Source organism: Myxocyprinus asiaticus, chromosome 33, assembly GCF_019703515.2.
Source record: "Myxocyprinus asiaticus isolate MX2 ecotype Aquarium Trade chromosome 33, UBuf_Myxa_2, whole genome shotgun sequence".
Taxonomy (NCBI): domain Eukaryota; kingdom Metazoa; phylum Chordata; class Actinopteri; order Cypriniformes; family Catostomidae; genus Myxocyprinus; species Myxocyprinus asiaticus.
The window spans coordinates 11,846,659-11,868,731 of record NC_059376.1 but is presented as its reverse complement, the minus strand read 5'-3'; the positions used below and the strand labels follow the sequence as shown (position 1 = coordinate 11,868,731).

Below are 22,073 nucleotides of genomic sequence, written 5' to 3'. Positions count from 1 at the left end.
GTAAGTGATCCCTTTTAACCAAAATTTTGTAACGTTTTGTCCATGTTCTACTGCGAATAAAAAAAGCTACTCTTTAAGTGTTCACACTTGTCTTCTTCGTATTCACATTGTACCAGTCCACTGTGTACCTTTGTACACTTTGTGATAGGTAACTTGAATATTATATTGATTATTATTATAATAATTATTCTAAATAGTAATTTATTTCTGTGATAAAATCTTAACTTGCACAGGGCATTGCTTTGCGGTTCAGTTAAACCACTGAGTTCTCAACTGTCAAAATCTTATTTTGCCGACACCTGCATGAAGAGTGTGTGTGTAGCTAAATTCACATTCACAACAGCTGTTTAATGTGCTCCTTATTTTAACATCTTCGCCACTGTTCACAAATACCATGTGGTGTATTAATTGTATTTGTATATTAACTTGTAGCAGCCAAAATAATTTGGACTTAAAGCGATTGTACACCCAAAAATAAAAATTCTCTCATCATTTACTCACCCTCATGCCATCCTGATCTCAGCCTGCATCACCTTGGTCTAATGATGGACTACAATCTTAAAATGGAATACATAGACTATCAATTAATTGCCAACAGAACCGAATGAATTGACAATGCATCTATATGAACTTCTGCAGTTAATCCAGGATGGATTTCAAAGACATTAGTCATTAATCTTACAGTTCATACAACATCTTTGTTTAAACACTGGCCCTTAACACTTAATTATTTTGCTAATTTTAAAACCATGACTTGCACTGCGCACAAAAAACTAATATTGGCATTATATTAGGACTGCAACGGTACACAAAATTCACAGTTCGGTATGTACCTCAATTTTTGGGTCACATTTTATAATAATTGTAACAAAATGAAAACATTAGCAGTGCCTTTTGCACTGATCTGTGTCTTTTACCTTTCAGCTCACCACTTGTACTTATCACTCAATTTTCAAGTTTTTTTCAGGAAAATCTGAATATCCACATTATCAGAGGAGAGGGCGATCTGTTAGCATTGATAATGTCCCCTGCTGTTGAAATATTACTCCTATGGAATTCGTTATCACTTTAGTTCTGTCTGAGCTTGCAGCGAGAGGCTGCTTGAACGCCGTGGCGAGACTAACTTGCACAGGCTGGTTATGATTTGCTCCCGTAAGCTCAAGAGACACATGTGGATGATGTCACTGCAAATGAGTCACCATGTTAGATGTGCTTCCTGAGACATACCCGACTTCGATGAAACAGAGCCAACACACAGTCTTCGTCCTGTTCACTACTCGTTGCCCAGTATTACTGTGTTTACTGCAAAACCATAATGCTCCCAAGCAACAGATTTTAGAGACAGCGGTGGATCTTCAATCTCTGTTTTATATAAGTCTGACATATTTATATTTTGTCTAGCTAGAGAGCTAGCTAGTATAATTCACATGCATTTATCTGATCTGCAGTTTCTAGTGTACTATCTGGCGCTCCGTTCATTTAAGTTTTGTTCCGTGCGGTCCCGTGTTGCTCCGCAATCTTTTTTTCATATAGTATTCATTATATGTTGTTTTAATAATGGTTTCACACATGCTATGATATGTAATCATTCGTGTGACTGCGTGTGCCATACCAAAGGCCTTGTATCCGTTCGGTTTGGCACGGATACATGTACCGTTCCAGCCCTACATTATATTCATGCTGTTTAGCCAGAAGGGAACTGGCCCCCACAGTGAGCCTGGTTTCTCCCAAGGTTATTTTTCTCCATTAACCAACATCTTATGGAGTTTTGTGTTCCTTGCCACAGTCGCCTTCAGCTTGCTAAATAGGATTCTAAATAAAATTATTTACTTAATTATTTATACACAATTTACAATCATATTTTTATCAAACTACACAATGATGACTAAGACTTTATAAGATATAAAAGTTTCATTTTCTGTTAAGGCATGATTTTCTGTAAAGCTGCTTTGAAACGTGTGTGTTGTGAAAAGCGTATACAAATAAAAATGACTTGACATGCCATCCCAGATGTGTATGTCTTACTTTCTTCTACAGAACACAAATTATGAGTTTTAGAAGAATTTTACAGCTCTGTAGGTCCATAAAATGCAATTGAATGGGTGCCAAAAATCTGAATCTCCAAAAAGCACATAAAGGCAGCATAAAAGTAAACCATATGACTCCAGTGTTTTAATCCATATCTCAGAAGTGATATGATAGGTGTGGGTGAGAAACAGATCAATATATAAGTCCTTAAAAAAAAATTCTTCCCCCTGCCCAGAAGGGGGCGATATGCACGACGAATGTGAATTATTAAAACACAAGAAGAAAAATTTGAAAATGAAATTTAAAATTGAGATTGACTGAGCATGGAGGAGAATTTATAGTAAAAAATGACTTGTTGAATTTTTTTTTTTTATCTGTTTGAATCTATGATTTCTCACCCACACCTATCATATCACTTCTGAAGACACTGATTTAACCACTGGAGTCTTATGGATTACTTTAATGCTGCATTGTGTGATTTTTGGAGCTTCAAAATTTTGGCACCCATTCACTTGTATTGTATGGACCTACAGAGCTGAAATATTCTTCTAAAAATCTTTGAGTTCAGCAGAAAGAAACGAAATAAAATTATCATTCTTACAGGCCCTTTTGACTCTAATTCATGCCCACAGGTGTCACACACCTCGGCTTATGCCACTGACACTGTCCTCATGGAGCTCACGTGGATGGATGCCGGTAATCTGGGATGGCACGAGGGTGAGTAAATGATGAGAGAATTTTCATTTTTGGGTGAACTATCCCTTCAAGCAAAGCTGAAATAAAAGTGAATCTGGAGCACTTCATGTGTTCACTGCTCATAAGCAAATGAGAGCAGTTGTGAAGCCCAAAAATCGCTCTGAAAACACTAATGATGCAGTAACACAATACAGACAGGAAAGAGCAGCGTGCATAAACTTTGAAGCGAGCATTGTGAACAGACTATTTATTTATTTAAATCGCAGCCCTTTGCCGTTTAATAATCGCACATGGTCATATAGCGATTTAGATTTTATTTTGATTAATTGTGCATCCCTATGTGTGACATTCTTCAGCTACGCGGTGTAGTGTTGCTGTTTGGTGATACAGTTTGCTCACCATAGGGTTAATGAGATTACATAACATAAAACATAAAATCACACCTGAAGCTGCCCCTCAGTTACCCTCTTCACACCCTGATGCAATCTCCCCTCAACGCATTCTGACATTCAAGATCAGTTTTTGTTCTCAAACAATCCTGTAGCCAACACCAAGGTTAGGCAAATCCCTCCTTTCTAGCGGTCTGGCATAAAAAAAGGGACAATGCTTGGTGTCATGGTGAATGCGTTCTCATAAAGTCCTTACTTTTTACTGTTCAAGTGCAGCTAATTTGATTGCCATTACCCATCTAAACATTCACATTTTCTGCTGGCCCCGTAATGTGGGTGCATGCATTTTACAATGTTATATATGAAGCAAATACAATAAAAGCCCACTTACAGGGCTGGGTGCCGGTGAAACAAGGCACACTGTGTTTTATAAGGACAATCCCATGGTGTGCTTAAAAGGTTAGAGAGTTCAGGGGTCACTGTGAAAAAGAGTTTGAGACGGGTTTGTGGAGACTGAAACAAACATCACATACACATTCTGAGTGCCCTCTGGCTCCCAAAGAGTCAATGATGACATTGTCAATCATCCCTCTGGATTCATGATGTCACAATGTACGCCCAGTCTGGCCACAGGGCAAGACAAAAGGAAAAAATTATATTTATCATACTGAATAAGAGCAACAAATTGGTCATTAAAACCCACTACTAGCTGCGAGATAGGCAAACTGTACTTTTAAGATTAGGAATAATTACTAAAGTTGAAAAGGTAACACTTTAATTACAACTTTCATAACTTTAATTAGTCAAATGATGTTATTTTTGACCAATTATACTCATTCACATATTGAATGTTGCTGAATTATTGATCTGTTAAGTATTATTTTATACTGTAATGTTTGTTACAAAATAGATAGTTTCGGGTCTTAGATGCTTGTTGGTTGCAAAAAAATGCAGCATTCCAGTTGTGCTAAAAACTAGGCCTGTGAGTCGATTAAAAATATTTAACTACTTAATCACAGTTTTCTTTGAATAACTGCTATTAATAATGGTACATATTAAAATATGATAATTTTAATTAATTAATTTTTTTACAAAAAAGTTAAGATTTTACAGATATAAGTCTTTGATAAATGGATATGTTTACATAACTATAAAATCATGCTGTAACTAAAAGTTGGGCAAAATCTCCTGCCATTTTCTAGTGGACTTTTTAATAATTAGGTCAAATGGGCAGATTCAATTTATATCAAGCTTTATTGGCAAGATAAAATTAAGTGTACATTGCCAATGCATTATTAGACACTATACATACAGATATAAAACAAACTGAATACTGAAAGTAAAAATCTCAAAACGCACACGCTTGGTCTCTCACGCAGTTTCGCTTTTGGCACTGGTTCAGATTACAGTCAACGTTTTTGGGTGTCGCAAATACATACGACAACTAGCCCATGTCTCTCCCACACCTGGTTCACCCCTTGCCGCATACAGTAAATCTGCTCCCGTGTTTATTATGCCCGGGACATGCGTTGCGCGTAATGAATTACCGTGCACTGCTCCACACAATCATTTTTCGTTCTAGGATGTGCAGTCAAATCGAGCATGTACCTCCTGGAAATATATGTATGCCAATTTTAGCCAAAGGAAGTGAGGAAAAACATAAGTGAAGCTTCAGGAAGTTTGCATAAAAATGTTTTAACACGTTAAACAGTCAACTATTAAACACAGAAATTAACGCATTAAATTTCCCATCCTTATAAACCCCCCACCCACAATATTAGTAACAGCTATGATGCGAAATTCCTTGTGTACAGTCAAATGCTCAGCCTTTTAAATTAAACTCTTACCACGTGTCAGCGACTATATTTTCAAGTGGAAGGATGCCACTGTGTAATTTTTGCACCACTAGCGTCACCAAACAGAAATGCAAAATAATTACCGTTTTCCAAACAGGTTTCATAACACTTTACCGATCTGCTATTGGTCGAAAAACACAGCCCCACCCCAAACTCATGCTATTGGTTGCTGTGTCAGGCTGGTCAGGATGCTAAAACAGAGCAATGTTTGCTCAATGTCAACACGCTACACATTAGATTTATCACTGATCAAGAAAAACTTGAGTTTGAAGTGATGAGATCTAATGGCTAGCTAGGTGGTGAAAAATCACTCCTCCAGTATGGGTCAGTTTGGCTGACTCACTATCTGAGGTTCCGCATGTTGTGCATGTGCGTGTGCCTTTGTCTGAGACACATTCTTGCAAACACACACACACACACACTTGCTTTACCACTGCAGGAATGTAACGCTTAGATTAAATTTATCACCTTGCATCTGCAGCGTGACAGTCTACCATTGGTGAATCAAATCCCACAGGTCAGCCATGATTAAACTACCAACCCCCAAACCAGCTCGTCTGCAGACTGGAATTCAGCTCTGTACAGATCTGGCCATCAGGGAAGTCAACTCTTATCCAACAGAGATCACTGTCATCTAAGGAATGGCATAGTCATCATTCCGCACATTCTGGTTTGAGCCGTAACACAGTCATTTTTGGTTAATTTGGGAAAATATCTCTGGTTACTTTTGCAGTGTACCCTGCAGGCTTCCAAAAATATTTGATACTTCACAACTTGTGGTCCAAATAAACCAAATGGCTTTGTTTTCAAATACGCTGCAGGTACCGTATTGCCATTACAGCCACAAGGAAATTTGTGGGCTGCTGCTTTATCATTTTTAGAAAGACAAGAGCGTTAATAAAGCACAACACACAACAGCACTAACAAACGCTGCTGCATCAATTACACAATCGATATGAGCTTGTGCGTGTCAATAAAAGACTACCTGTTTGCATTTATTAAAAAAACAATCAGGGATTTAGCGCAGAAAGCATACACAGGAGTGGATTGCACTGAAACTGATGTTGGCATGGATGCGTGTCGAATGTTTGTGTGTTTGTTTACAGTGGCCCCAAAAAGTATTTAGACAATTCGGTAGCACTTCCAAATGTATGAATTTCATTGTATATATCAAACCAAAATAGCAATACAAAATATCAAACCAAGTGGTATCTTAAAACAAATGATGCTAGACCTTTTCTGAGCCATTTTTGCAATTACTTGTAACCAACTGGTCCCATTGATTTTAAGTGGATGTATGAAGTCACACAGGTGTCCTAGCAAAGTATCCACTAGTGCCCGACCGATATATATCGGTCGGCCGATATTAGCCTTTTACCGATATATCGGTATCGGCATATATGTTTACCGATATGTGCCGATATGAAAACTTTTTTTCAGAACATATAATGCAGAAAACAATGCTTTAGAATTGGTGTCATAACATAGTTTGTCCAGCAGAGTGCGCTCCGACTCCATTGTTTACAGAGCTGATGGTTCTGCAGACAGGGCGGAGTTCAGCGGTGTCTTCACGGTAAGTTGTGAACTAGTTTGTGAAATACATAATGGAAACTTAATAAACAATGACCCCATCATTTTTCCTTTTCAAAATTACTAGTACTGATGTTTAGTTAGCTATTTATTTTATTTTTATTTATTCATTATTTGAATGGTCAGCATTTGACTGATACTAAACAGTACTGATGTTTATTTAGCTATTTATTTTATTTTTATTTATTCATTATTTGAATGGTCAGCATTTGACTGATACTAAACAGTACTGATGTTTATTTAGCTATTTATTTTATTTTTATTTATTCTTTATTTGAATGGTCAGCATTTGACTGATACTAAACATACAGTACTGATGTTTATTAAGCTATTTATTGTATTTTTATTTATTCTTTATTTTCTCAGCGTTGATTTCTAGAATTTATTGACAACGTATGATAATAACGTCAAATGTTCTTTTGAGATTTAAGAAAGCAGCCTTCTGAGTACCTTTGCATAGTCATATCGGTGTAAAATCAGTGAAAACTCCACATAGAAAATGTCTGTTTTCATTCCAGCTCAAAAATTAAATATATCGGCCACCACATCGGTAATCGGTGAATTTTCCCTCTCTAAAATCTGTATCAGTCTCAAAAATCCCATATCGGTCGGGCTCTAGTATCCACAATAACTACTGACATGTTCCACAAAAGTCTGACAACCAGAAAGTGTCTAAATATGTGTCCCTGAATGTTAGAATGTGTGAGTGTGAATCTGTAAAACACTCACTAAGTGTCCTGGAGTAGGAGATCGTGAGTCTTTGAGAGCTGCTGTGCCTGGAACATCCAGTAGAGGCCATTTCATCTGCAGATACTGTGAAACAAAATAACAAAACACAGATGAGACACAAAAACACATTTAAGGTGTTTGGAACTATTACACTTTCATACGCCAGGGTTTCACATTTAACAAACAAATCTAATCTTGCAAAGTTTTTACCATGCCTATCTATAATTTTGACAATTCAAAATATGATGCTTCAGGAAAAAAATAAAATAAATAAATAAAATAAATAAATTATATATATATATATATATAAAACTTTTTTTTTTCTCTGCAAGGTAGTTTTAATGTTATTAAAACATTGCAACAGAGAAAAAAAGTTTACATTTCATCACAGGATATTGACATTTTTGTCTATTTTTTTTTAAGCGTCATATTTTGAATCGATTTTCATGTTAAGATTGAAAGTCATGGTCTGGTAAAAGTAAAAACTAGCAAATCAATATAAAATGGCATTTGAAAAGTATCAATATTAAAGGGACTGTAGGCATGGTAAAAACTTTGCAAGGTAGTTTTAAGGTTTTTAAAATATTAAAAAAAAAAAAATGCCTTTATTTCATTTTGAAATTTTAAAATGCAACTTTTTTACTCTCTATTATATCCCAGACCCAGATTTTCAATCTGAAAATGTAAAAATTGAACACAAACCTCTAACTACACATTATATAAATGTATAGCTTATTAAGAAAAACTTTACTTTTAACTAGTCTACTGGATAGTGTAGCAGCAAAATTAACAGTAATTCCAGTCTAAGTGTTCAGTAGAAAAGAAGGCTTTTTTTTTTTTTTTTTGCAAAATGTTTTCAATTTTGTATCTGGATTTGAAAGGATTCAGATCTAATTTTTGTTCTGTTCTAATTTCTGTTACTTGTAAGATATCAGTTCACTTTTCATTCACGGTTATTTTTTGGAACACATTCAACTTAAATATTGTTATAATTTGTAAACAAATAATAATAATAAATTATTATTATTATTATTTTTATTATTATTATTATTATTATTGAGTTTTAGAATTTTAAATACAACAGTAATATCTCTAAATCGTGCACCTTTAACTTTAAAACCCTCTGGCTTTTATTTCGACATTCTGAACTGCAGGAAGTTCTGTTTGTGTCTGTTTGTAGGCAAGTTCACAGTAGTTTACTAATTCATTTATTCAGTTTTTTGTAAAAATGCACCTCTGGTGCCGTTCTAAATGCATATTATTAAAGTGAACCGAACTATTGAGTATCTACATCTGAGATGTTGTTCGTGAGTAGCACTCAAATATTGCACACCGTGTAAAGGCTAAAAATAGCTGTGAGTGTGTGTGTGTGCGTGTGTGTGTGTGTGTCAACAGAGCAGCGCCATTCACTAACGCGCTGGCCTTGCGCTTGCATTTTATATATTTACTTATTAAACACAGCCTTTTGTGATTCACAGAGCTATCGTACGGCTTTGAATAAAATGCATGAGTCATATGAACTATTTTAACAGTGTTTTTGTGCTTCTTTTGTGTCATTTTTGGAACTTGACAGTAACGAACATGACTAACACACAATATCGGCTTTGGATCAGGCTCGTTGGACTGATACCCGATCCGTCTAAAAAGTCAGTATCCAGGTATCGGATCAGTGCCCTTACCCTAACCTAACTTAACCATGCTGTTTTATTTTCTAAATAAAACATTTTACAGGCCAAAAGAGCCCAAATTTCAGAAAAGAAACTTTTAAACCCAATTATCTCTGTACACAATTTAAATGGAAAATGTTTGGCTCAAAACAAGTGCAATGAAGAAATTCACCGTATTGGGTGGCAAATCTAACCAACACGTTTTGTCAGACCTGTTTACAATTACACCTTTCAAAAGGTGTGTGTGTGTGTGTGTGTGTGTGTGTGTGTGTGTGTCTCTAGACGGGTTTGTCTGATGACTAACTTTGAATAAACGAGTGAAACAAACGCTGAACTGAGAGGAGACTTAATGGGCTATTCTAGCATGAGATCTGCCATATAGAGGGTCATAAAAAAACAAAACGGTCAGAGGAGAGCAATTCTACTGGCAGACACCTGTGACTGTGTGTGTATTGTGTGCATGTTACAGTGGGAGAGTGTGTGCATGTGTGAAATCAGTGTTCGTCAGGGAATATGTTCCTACTAGAGTCCAGCTGTGGGCGCCTATCGAGGGAGGGTGTGTGTGTGTTGCTGAGAGGATGTCCCATGGAGAGAGGTGGGAAAACTGGACTGTGGTAAAAAAAAAAAAAAAAAGTCACATCTATAATAGTCAAGTGAATAGCCGTGCACTTTTGACCTCTCCCTGTATCACAGCACACCCTTCGGGACAGTCACTGGCTTTTTTCAGTCTAAACAGCGCAAACATCGGACCACTCTCTAAGTGTACCCGGTTAACGTATTCCACTGTGGGCAAAACAGGTGCGCTGATATTCACAGTTGTATAATGCAAATTATAAATAAATTCTGAAATTTCTTTCTCAGCTTTCTTGCTATGCTCCATTTCGACTAATGGACATAGCTGAAGTCTCAGTGGAGTTGTGGCTCAAGAACTCGGTTCAGACATCTGGTTTATATATCAATTTTTAACTGCCGGATATGGCAGATTTTCATGTGCGTGGACATTTCTTGAGGTTGCCCAACAATTTGATATTCATTACAACACATTTTGCTTGAGCTAATACACACGAAACAATAATTGTAAGATTTCAATTGGAAATTTCATAACAAAAGTAGAGAGTAATCTTTAACAAATTAAAATGACAAAAACTATATATTTTACCTTTAATTTAATTAAAAATTACACAATTCAATTTGATGGAATTTTGTCATAAAATTGAAATGTGTAAATCTTAAAAACAGGCTAAAATAGTTTTTGTGTGTATTCTCACTTGTACTTGAAGTGAATGAGAAAAGCATATTCAAGTCAATATTAAATCGAAATACCATATTTACAATGTTTGAACTGAATGTTTTTGGTCTTATTTTGCTAAATGTATTGAACTGAAAAAAAAAAAAGGGTCCAATTCTTTAAGCTCTTCAGACTTTATAACTTTCTGTTAACTTATACAATAACAAATAACTTACATAATTACATATAACTAACAAATTACAAGTAATTACAAGACAAGTACATACAGGAAAGCATAGCTGCCTCTTAAATTTACAAGCACAAACACTAAAACCAAATCCAATCCAAATCACTTCCAATCAGAACATATTTGATATTTAATAGTCAAGTAATTTATACTTGTATAGCGCTTCTCACAACTTATATTGATTCAAAGCAGCTTTACAGAAAATTATGCTTAAACAGAAAAGGAAGCTGCAATGTCTTAAAGTCCTCATAGTGCGCTTTAAATGAATAACACGATTAAAAACCATGCCTGTTTTAGGCTCCCAGTGAGCAAGACAAAGGCAATTATGTGCAGAAGGATTTTAAACTAACAAGATCTCACTGTGAACAAAGCTAAGTAGAACCCAAGCAACTGGCAAAATGTCCCGTCACTCGTCGCTTGTGGTGGTCGCAGCAGATTATAACAAAAACATCCTGGTTACTTTCGTAACCTCCGTTCCCTGATGGAGGGAACGAGACGTTTTGTCGATGTAGTGACACTAGGGGTCACTCTTGGGAGCCCTAAACACCTCTGATCTTTGAAAAAAAGGCCAATGGGAATTGGCGAGAGGAATTTGCATGCCACTCCCCCGGACATACGGGTATAAAAGGAGCTGGTATGCAACCACTTATTCAGGTTTTGTGCTGAGGAGCCGAGACAAGGTCCCAGCCATTTCAGCGGGTAGTTCAGCGTTGTAGCAAGAGGGACACAACGTCTCATTCCCTCCATCAGGGAACGGAGGTTACGTGATCTGTCACTCACTCGACGTTGTGTCGATGTAGTGACACTAGGGGTCCCTATACAAAACACCACGACTACTGAATTGTGTTACATGGTACAAGACGGGCAGAACTCTGTGTGCCTCGTAGCCAGCACACCAGTCCATCACGTAACCTCCCCCAACGCTCTTATGAGCGTTGAACAGTCCTTTGGGAATAAGTCCACTGCCCAACAAATAGGGACAGGCTAGCCCAGCCGTGGCCTTTTTCCTCTGGAGGGGGGTATTTCGAATGGAAATACGTCACATGGTGAACTTGCAGGAAAGCCATGGCTTGCAGCGCGGAGGCGGCTTGTCCAGCGGCCCCGTAGGCCTTAGCCGTCAGGGACTACGTAAACCCTGGACGGGAGCTTAGGGCACAAGTGCACCGCGACCGCCTTATCCACCTGGTGGATCACCGAATACCCCTTGGTCGCCCCACCATCGAGGGTAGTGAGAGCAGGGGAGCTGAAAGATCGGGATTGGGTAGTAAAAGGTGCCCCCCACGATCTTGTCAGCTCCTCATGCGCTTCCGGGAAGAAAGGGACTGGGGCGGGGCGCGGCCGTGAGCGGCGCTTTGGGCCCAGGAACCAATCATCGAGCCGTGAGGGTTCAGGGGAGAGTGGAGGGTTCCACTCTAGCCCAACGCTCACGGCTGCCCGGGAAAGCATGTCCACCATCTCCGTGTCGGCCTGAGACTGGGTGACCACACCCAATGGAGGGAGCCCAGCAGAGGCGTCCGCGTCAGAGTGGACGAGCCCGCTCTTTGATGCTGCGCTCGATAACTCATTGTCTTCCCGGGGTCCGAATAAGAGGTCGAACTCGCCGTGAGATGAGCCGGCGGTCTCATCCGAGAGCCCGACCGAGGCAAGCGAGCATGCTGGGGAATGGGAGGTCCGTGGGGGTTTACCCGGCAGAGGTGCTCCCACTGAGGTCCCAAATCGCTCCCAGTGCCAATCGGCATGGCCTCATACCTGTAGGTAGAAGGACCGAGGCGGGGAGCCGCTGGGATGGCTTGCTTTCTACGAATGCAAGCCGCGACCACAACATTGCCATGGTCATGTTCTCGCAATGAGGACAAGACCCATCCACAAACGATGTCTCCGCATGGGCAGCGCCCAGACACGTAAGACAGCGATCGTGACCATCAGAAGCGGAGAGATAATGACCGCAACCAGGAATAACACACAAACGGAAAGACATCTTTAAAAAGACATTCCGTGTGTGCCGCTCTTTTAGAATGAAAATATACTCTTTTTAGAATATACTCTTTGTTATTTTGCCGAAGCGCCCAGGGGCGTTCTCTGCTCTCCAAGGGTGCAGAGGGGGAGAAGTCGCTGAAATGCGCCGTAAAATTCAGCAGATGAGGTGAATGAACTCGTGGATGAATTTAGCTTCAATGAATAGAACCGCTCAGCTCCGAAGAGAAAATCTGAATGAGTGGTTGCATACCAGCTCCTTTTATACCCGTATGTCCGGAGGAGTGGCATGCAAATTCCACTCTCCAATTCCCATTGGCCTTTTTTCAAAGATCAGAGGTGTTTAGGGCTCCCAAGAGTGACCCCTAGAGTGACAGATAGGGAACTCAGATTAACATTGAAGAAATTCTCCAATTCTAAACATGCCTTAAAGCATATGACTTCCTAACTTCCTATAACCTTAAACAACACCATATTTATATTGTTATATTAACCTATACTCAGTACACTCTACATGTTACCTTTTAAATATATGAGCACACACACACACACACACACACACACACAAAAAATAAAAAATTTGCCCATGCAAAATATAAATGAACAGTCTACACAATCACACTGGAATTGTCATCATTAGTATAAGTTGCTGCATACTGATTGGATGATGCCATTTTTAAATCAAACCAATTGTGTTTCTCCTTAATGCTGATTGGCTAATTGTCCACATTGTTTGTGCAATCAACATTTGACTTAAAAACTGCAGTCCAGCTGCTCTGATTTTGAGCACGTATTTTAGATTTTTTTTTACCTATTTAAAGAAATACACTCCCCAGACCATGTTATATACAGACAAACACAATTTATATACTTTTATTATACTATATAATAGGGCAGCACCATTAATCGAATAAACAATCAAGATTACAGTTACAGATGTCACAATAATTAGGCACGGTTTACTCATGTATAAAATAGCAACACATTTGCTCATGACAGCAAATCCAGCCTGACAACACAAGAGACTTCAGTGACGACTAATGAATTAATGTGGGTCTCGTCCACTTTTGAACCTTTACATCTTCGACTTAGCTTTGAAACGCAGCGTTCTGAAGGAAGGAAGTTTGCATGGCTATGGTTAAAAATGGAAAAGACGTTATAGCACAAAAGGAAGAAGGGAGGGAGCGGGAGGGCCAGAGAGAGAGAAAAAACACATTCAGGAATGAGTTCTGTCTGAACAGGCCAAGGGTATTGTTTCCTGACAGCTGGGTGACTCGGGGAGGGGGGGCTGTTGGAGCGCCGAGGGGGCCCCTCAAAATCCCATCCAAAAGAGAGGAAATTCTTGAGGCTGACATCAGTCATTTCCCCCAACTATCTCTCTCTCTCACACACACACACACACACACACACACGAATGTTAGGGTAATATTACTATTACTGGGCCCACACAACTGCTTTCATCCAGCTAAAGGAATCAAGGCAAAAATATAAATCACACTCAGAACTAAATCATAAAAAGCATTGTTAACATCACAATGGGTTTCATTAAAATGCCTATATGGGTCCATTCTTGTCTCTGTTTTACAATATACCTCTCTGCTACAGGTTTAACATTATGGAAGCCCTAAAATTAAATTAATAATAATAAAAATAAAACATTGTTGTGACATAATATTCAGCAGAAACAATGTAGGGAGGGGCACGATTTTACCCATCAGGATTTTATTAGACTGTGAAAGTAGGCTGTGACATTACGGCAGTGTTTCCCCTATGATTTTTTTTTTTCAGCAGTGATGCTTTTGTGCACGCGTTCACAAGTCTGCAATGCCGGACCCGTTTTTATGAACATAGGTTGAGGAATAGCTTAAAAGACCCCTTTTAAAATGTGATGGGCCTGTTCATTTATATGAGCCTATTATCCAGTTTATTTCCTAAAATCAAGCATCATTCAAACAGAACATATAATTACACAGGAGGAAACTTTGGAATATTGACTTATGGAATTCCATAATTTGCCTATAAGTGTCTAGACTTTAAAGCCCTTTATGAATTTGCCCTTATATTTACAGTGCAATACCATATAAGCACAGGTAAGACCATAGATGGCTCCTCATTACTGTGGTTAGGTCATTGTAGCTAGTCTTTCTAAAATAATAATAATAATAATAATAAATTACAGTATTTGTTATAAATAAATTAAATAGTAGCCTAAACACATTAAGAAACCACAGTTGTAATAAAAGTTAGGTCTAGGCCTAATTGATTATACCTGACAGATTATTTTTGGTCAAAATATCACATTTAATGTTACTACTAGGGCTGGGCGATATGTACAAAATATTTTATCGATAATAACCTTAAAAAAATATCGCAATATACAATTATATCGTCAACTCCCCTGCCGAGGGTTGGTGAATATTTTTGCTTTATTCATTGTGCTTTAAAAATTAAAGTCATTTATTGAAACACGAAAAACATAAACAAAAGACATTTCTAAATACAAATTGCACTTTAAACTAAACAAAAAAAGCAATAAAATAACAAAGTGGTCAAAAAAATCTTATATAACCACCTCCCCAAATTCAAACATTTACCGTCTCCAACGGCTCAATTTGCCATCACGCAAGCATTCGTCAACGACAATAGGTGGAAAATTACTAATATCTACAGATTAAGAACTAAAGACAATTATAAATGTAAAGATAATTATAATAATCCTTATAATAAATAAGCCTAATAAATTCCCTTTGGTTCCCAAAATAAAGCTGCCAAATGTGTGTTCTTATCGAATTTGTGTTTGTATTGCGTTTTGGTAATACAGTTAATGCTGCCTTAAGAAAATAAAACTCAATTTTAGGTTCAAGGTGAACGTGTCTTGCATTACTTTATGATTTAATCACTTTAATATTTGTTTATTTAATACAAAGATACATATTACAGAACCTGCAGAGTTGCGTTCACAATGCATGCCAAATGAGTGGAAATTACGCAAACTAAACTAACAGCACCTCCTGAGATGATCGGAGATCATTTGCAGCATTCGTATAGATGACATTATTCTTGCAAAGAGTTTTCAGACGAAAGAAACAGAGAAAAAAAAAAAAAAAAGAGTGAAAACTCTTTACATGCACTTGTTCCAGAAGACAGGCTCATGCTGCACGCCTCTGAACAAACAGCGAATCAGACAGGAGCACTGATGGCTTTTCTTTTTTCTGTTCTTAAACATATAATGAAGCGCGATTCTTCAAGCGCATGTCTTTGTGACTAACAGCATTTCTTGTCATGTGTCACTCCGAGACGTCTTACAGGTCGCCTGATGAGCAAAATTACCCATGCATGAACTACATTTGGACGAGGAGCTTGCGAACTGGATTTAGCCTTGTCGCATTTTGCGGGTGGTGGGTGCTGGTTTCACACCCTGGGCTACTGTTTAATATATTTCTATACTGTTTAATATATTTGCTGCCTTCCCAGATCCTTGTTTTTGCCATTTCCCGATATTGTCGATCATCGTCTGCCAACTGAGTGTCGCAATCGGCATCGGTATCTTTGTAAGATATTGTCGATATCCGATAACATCGTCCTATCGCCCAGCCTTAGTTACTACTGTAAAATCATGATAAATGTAAAGATGATAATGTGTAATTTGAAAAACTCTTTATTTTGGCACGTAGCAGATTGTTGCTCTTTTCCTCTTCAGTGCTGTTAAGCATGTTGAGGCTGTCTATTTTTTTTTTAGATATTTGACTTCCTCCATAGCACTTTAAACTAGAAGATTCTCACTAGAATTAAAATGGGTCGCATCAGTTTTGTGGTCATTACCGTGAGTGGTTCCATGATAACTAGTGCGAAAACCAGGCTATAAATTGCATCATGAAAATATTGTGTTGCAGACGAGAAGTATATTTATTGCGTTTAAAGCATTGAACTCCAGATTATCATAAAATTTGCCTTGGTGGTCCAATATTTCGCTCATGCAGCCGCTGAAATTTTTTAAATGGAGGGAGAAACATGGCATTGTTCTTTCCCTTCTGTACGACCCTATCAGAACAGACCTAGCGTTACGTTGCGTCAAGATTTGAATATTAATGAACCATGAGAAATTACAATGTTATGGGTTAATTCTATTGTTCCCACCCGCACAGCCTTGATTATGTCAAAATGTTTCTATTAAATTTTTATGAAAGGTAATTAATTTTTTTTTTCAATAATGTGCACTGATAAATCATGCACAAGACCAAACACAATCATTAATAATGTTAATCAGGTAAATTTGGATTTGAAGAGTCTTTAAAAGGTGTAATGCACAACTGGAATAACTTGCAGGCCATTTGTAGCAGTTAAATAAACACCTTCAAGCAACAGTGGCTCATTATGTCTTCACTAACTTCATCCACAACTTTTCAAACATGAAGCTTTTTTGGATCTCTAGAACTAAGTCTTGGAGCAACATTAAGGCTGTTTCAGCATTTTTTGTCTCATAATTTCACTTGACTCATTGTGTTCAGCCAAGATTAGGAAAATTTTCACCACCCAACTTGACAACCATGACACAAAGTTAACTCCCATAAAAAAATAAAAAAATAATAATACAAAAATAAATAATTTATTATTTTTTGTCTTTCATATAATTTATCACCTCAACCTAAGACAATTCCCTTGGCTGTTGTATGCTGGCATCCTGTCCATTTAGCACTTAAGCTCTATCCAAACACTGGTGCCGACTACGCCACTGTGGTCAGGCCCTGCCCCACTAAAACTGTCTTCAAGCTGGCAAAGAGTACCAGCAGCATCGAAAAAACACACCTCATGCTGGTCAGCAGAATTCATTTCCGAAAGACAAGGGTGGTTACAATTTGAGAAGTGCTTTGGGCGGAAGAAGAGAGTGGAGCATTTCTTTGCTGCGATCCTGTTTTAAGTGTTCACAATGACAAGGGATTGGAAACACATACATAAACTTAATTTGCCAATTACATTTTACAGTACAATTCACTGTGCTAATGCGTTGCAGGTGCCCTTGAGTTGAGCTTAAAGAAAGCCAGAGAGAACTAACATAAAATATAGACAGAGACAGAGGAAGTGAAGAGGGAAGGAAGAAGATATAACCAAATGAAATTGAGAGATGAGTTTGCTTGTGTTACCAATTGAAGAGGCATAAAATCATGTAGCATTGCAACAATTTGTGCACTGATAATATTTTCAGATCATTTTTATGTTGTCTAGTCATAGAAGTACTTAAAATTTCAAACAAACCTGAGGAGCAATTACGTCAACACTATGTAGCATGTATAAAATGTATAGGCCTAAAACTAATGTAAGTTATAAAACAGATTCTGTCTGTAAAATATGATTAGACAAGTCATGTTTGAAGCTGTTGGAAAATAAAGCAATAAGCCACTGGAGGCTGTGCGTCACGCTGAATTTTACTACAGGAAGTAGTAACACGAGGTGTTCGCGAAGCCCCCTTGACCGCGGTAAAATCATTGTAAAGCACAGCTTTGAATATCTTATGGCTTTTATAAAACATTTCCCCTTTTTCTCCCAATTTGGAATGCTCAATTCCCAATGCACTCTAAGTCCTCGTGGTCGCATAGTGATTCGCCTCAGTCCGGGTGGTGGAGGCCGAATCCCAGTTGCCTCCGCGTCTGAGACAGTCAACCCGCGCATCTTATCACGTGGCTTGTTGAGCGCGTTGCCACGGAGACATAGCGCATGTGGAGGCTTCACGCCATCCACCGCGGCAACCACGCTCAATTCACCATGTGCCCCACCGAGAACAAACCACATTATAGCGACCACGAGGAGGTTACCCCATGTGACTCTACCCTCCCTAGCAACCGGGCCAATTTATTTGCTTAGGAGACCTGGCTGGAGTCACTCAGCACGCCCTGGGATTCGAACTAGCGAACTAGCGAACTCCAGGGGTGGTAGCCAGCGTATTTTACCACTGAGCTACCCAGGCTTCCTTATAAAACATTTTTTATAAAAATGTTACAAAAATTTTTTATTTAATTGCGAAATTATAATAATCTGAATTAAGAATTTTTCCGATTCTGATTCCACTTCACGATTCTGTTTCCTACTGGTTCCATTTGTGATTCTTTTATTAGTTTCGAGGAAGAAATATTTGAAAATAAATGCAGTTTTTATTAGATTTATTGCCCTCAGCAGTCCATTACCAAATGATGAGATCATTTCATCATTAATTTTTCTAAATTACCACTAATTACAACAAAACGCATCTTTTAACTATACATTTTCATATAAACAAACATCCAGTAATTACTCTAAATTATTGGTTCATTTCAAGTCAGACATGACAAAATTAATAATAGAGTTAATTTAATAAGTAATTTGTTCATGAAATCAGCACTGTACTGTATGCTTCTCACTGATGATTCAATAGCGTGTTGTAGTTCCACTGAGTGGTAGCAGGAAACCATACTTTCAGAGCATTTTAGCATGGTGTTGAGTCTGCATTGGCGAAGGAATGCACGAGAACAATTAACAGAACCACAAGTCATTAAACAAAAAACAAAAGGGATGCATTTCTGAATAAGAACCCATTCTTGGTTTCTAACCCTACTGGCCTAACGGTATGGTTGTTTATGGATAGGCTAAGACAAACAACGTGCATTATTACAGAATGACAGCGTGCACATAATCAGCACTTAACGACTTTGCAGCTCATCTAATTTGAATTTAGAGTCTAAACTGTTGGAATGTGTTATTTTTATAATAGCCAATATATGTAAAACAGAAACTCATCTACAACGCTTGGAAACCGTAAACAGTGTACAGTTAGGTACATAAACTGTATGTGGCGGAAGAATTGTTTATTTAATAATTATGAATATATGTCATTATTTATTGAACATTGCTGTCTTTTATCATTCTGCTTTGGCTGCAGTTTGATTCAGTTCAAAACATTCCGATGCATTTGGAAACTGGAATGTTTCCAACTGCTGTATTGGACACCCTTATCTTGGACTCTACATTGTCTCAACTTTCTCGCCAAACTACACAGGCTCAATGTAGTGGCTCCCTGTATCCTCATCCTACATAAGAGTCTCTTAACTTCAAAACTAGGCCTCTCGCAGAGCTGTCTGATCCATTTCTCTCTCCGCTCTAATTGTATTCCAGCTCTCTGCCTCAGCCTCCAACAGATCGGACTGAACATCAGTCGATTGCTCTCCTAATGAGAGCGAGGACACAGATGCGACAAAAGGTGGTGAAGAATGTTCCAGAGAAAAGCCAAGCACGGCGCCCTTTGGTTTGGTGAACAGACAGAATATGGCATATGCTCTAGGGCACACTAGGTGCCAGCGCCAGAGTTCAATTGTTCGCCTCCTTGGAGAATGAGGGAAACGGGGGGCCAGGAATCTTTGTCAGCTCGGAGGAGACGAGGCAGCGCTGCCAGGGATGCTGTGAGGCAGATGCGAGGGACATTTGATACTGAGGGAGAGAGTGCAGCGGCTGCCAACAGCACCCAAATAGAACCGTCCTGACAAACTTACAGCTCCACTGTCGAGGTAATGAGGGGTTGACATGCTTTCAATTGGGCCCTCAAGATCTGTGTTGCTTCCTTTAGGAAGAGGAGTTTTTAGGCTAAAAAGTTAAGTCTAAAGGCCTGTTCAAACAAAGTCAGTTTTTTCAGTGTGATTGTTCATTCCGACAAGCTTTTTAACAGTAAGAATGGATTCTGGTAGCACTATTCACATTGGGTCCGACAAATCGTCCGACGACAATCCAAAGTTTTTCTTTACGGCGAGTGGTCAGATTTATTTTTCTTCGGACTGCGATGAAAACTGAGTGACCAATGAGATAAGAACTTTTTGTCATTTTTCCAGAGTTGCTTCAGCTGCTTAATCCAGCGTGTTGTTGGCGCTAATCAACTGGCAAACAACGGCACTGGACGTGTAGCAAATACACCCCCCAGAAAATAAATAGTTGCAGTTCATGAACCCTCTGTACTGCAAACGTAAACCCAGTCTGTTTTTGAAAGCCTGCTTATGTTTTTTTTGTCTTAATGTACATAATGTAATATGTATATCACTGTGCCTGTTATATTCTCATGGCATTAAAAATAGCAGCGAGTTTCGGCAATTCATTTGCACTAAGTTCGCAATAAAATATCCCATAAAAAGATTCGTTACATGCAATATTTTACTGTAGACAAACGAATTGCAGAACCACACTGCTATTTTATTGCAAGGATAATATAACAAAGTATTGCAATAATTTAAATAAAGACGTGAGCTATTTTATATAAATATCCAGGCTTTAATCCAGGCATTATTAAAAAAAGAGAATATGGATCGGTAGTCCATTCTCATAGCAAAATACATGAGCAAATAAATATGCAAAAGTGTTCTATACTCATCTCACTGAAATAAAAAACACAGATTATATACTCCTCAAAATGCATCAACACCATGAAAAGAACGTAATGAAACAGTTCAACTAAATTAGGTAAATAAATGCTTTAACAGTGTTTCAATATGTTAATCTCTAACACCTGAAGGTGCGGACAGGAGACTGGTATGACAACAGTACCGCAACAGCGTCACCTACTGTACATGGGCGAAATAGTTTTTAGTTTATTTTTTTACAGTGTGAGTAGACCTTCTGTCCGAGGTTCGTTTCGCAAAGTCATCACGGATTTGGTGTGAACAGGCCTTAAAGCCTGGGTGATGATGGCATCAGAAAGAGTTAAAGCCTAAGCTACTTTTAAAGAAAAAAAGAAAAAATATATTACATGGTATTTATTCAACTAAGGGCACTTGTGCGTCCCGGTGGTTATAAAAAATAAAAAAAAAGTAAAAAAAAAAGATTTTTTTTTTTAACCATATATATCTATATTATTATTATTATTATTATTATTATTGCTACTTGAAATACCACACTTAGGAATTTTTTCAACATGGCACTTTTAGCCCTGTGAATTTCTCAAAAGTAAAAAAAAATATTCACACACTAGTATATTCAATTTGTTTACTAACAACATCCAACAGTGTATACACTAGGGGTGTAATGGTTCTCGGTAAAAAAAAACTAACTGTATGGTTCACCAACCATGGTTCGGTAAGCATTTGCTCCACAGTTCATCTCTAGTTTAATAGCACATCTGGATCATACAGTTTGGCGAAGAAAATACAGCGACAAATAGACATTTGCAGTTGTAACCTCCGCTAATGCACCTTTATGGCTCTGTAGATGGACACACTCCGCCTGTGTTTCACTTGGGTCAACTTTCTACAAAGAGAAGATATCCTATTAACTGTTAGTATGTTAAATCAGTTGATGACATCACAGTTCTGCACTTGTTAGTTGGCAAAATGGCAAGCGGAGAAAACAAGCCGCAAGAGAGAAGCCCCTGCGTCATTTAAGTCTCCTGTTTGGGAACTTTTTCTTTATGCAGTCAATTACAACAGCGATGGTCAAAAAACATACAAAACAGGCACTGTTTGCAGACACTGCTCGATGCGAGTGCCGTATACTGGTAATACATCGATATTTGACTAGCTATTTACGCTGACATCACCCGAGGATATATAGCGAGCGAAGCACACAGAGCCACAGGTGAGCCCGAAACTGCACAGACACACTCCCTTCCGTCTTTAAACAGGCACTCGGTGCTAGTTCGGACAGACAAGAAACAAGAACTAA

The 22,073-nt window shown here is 38.2% G+C and overlaps 1 protein-coding gene across 1 annotated transcript in view; it reads right to left on the bottom strand.

The window, feature by feature from the left end:
• LOC127423965 (transcription factor 7-like 1-B) overlaps window positions 1-22,073 on the bottom strand; it is an 82,995-nt gene that overhangs the window by 20,207 nt on the left and 40,715 nt on the right. The window contains exon 4 of the mRNA XM_051668696.1: window positions 7,289-7,372. Coding sequence (XP_051524656.1) covers window positions 7,289-7,372 — 84 coding nt within the window. The remainder of the gene's footprint in view (window positions 1-7,288; window positions 7,373-22,073) is intronic.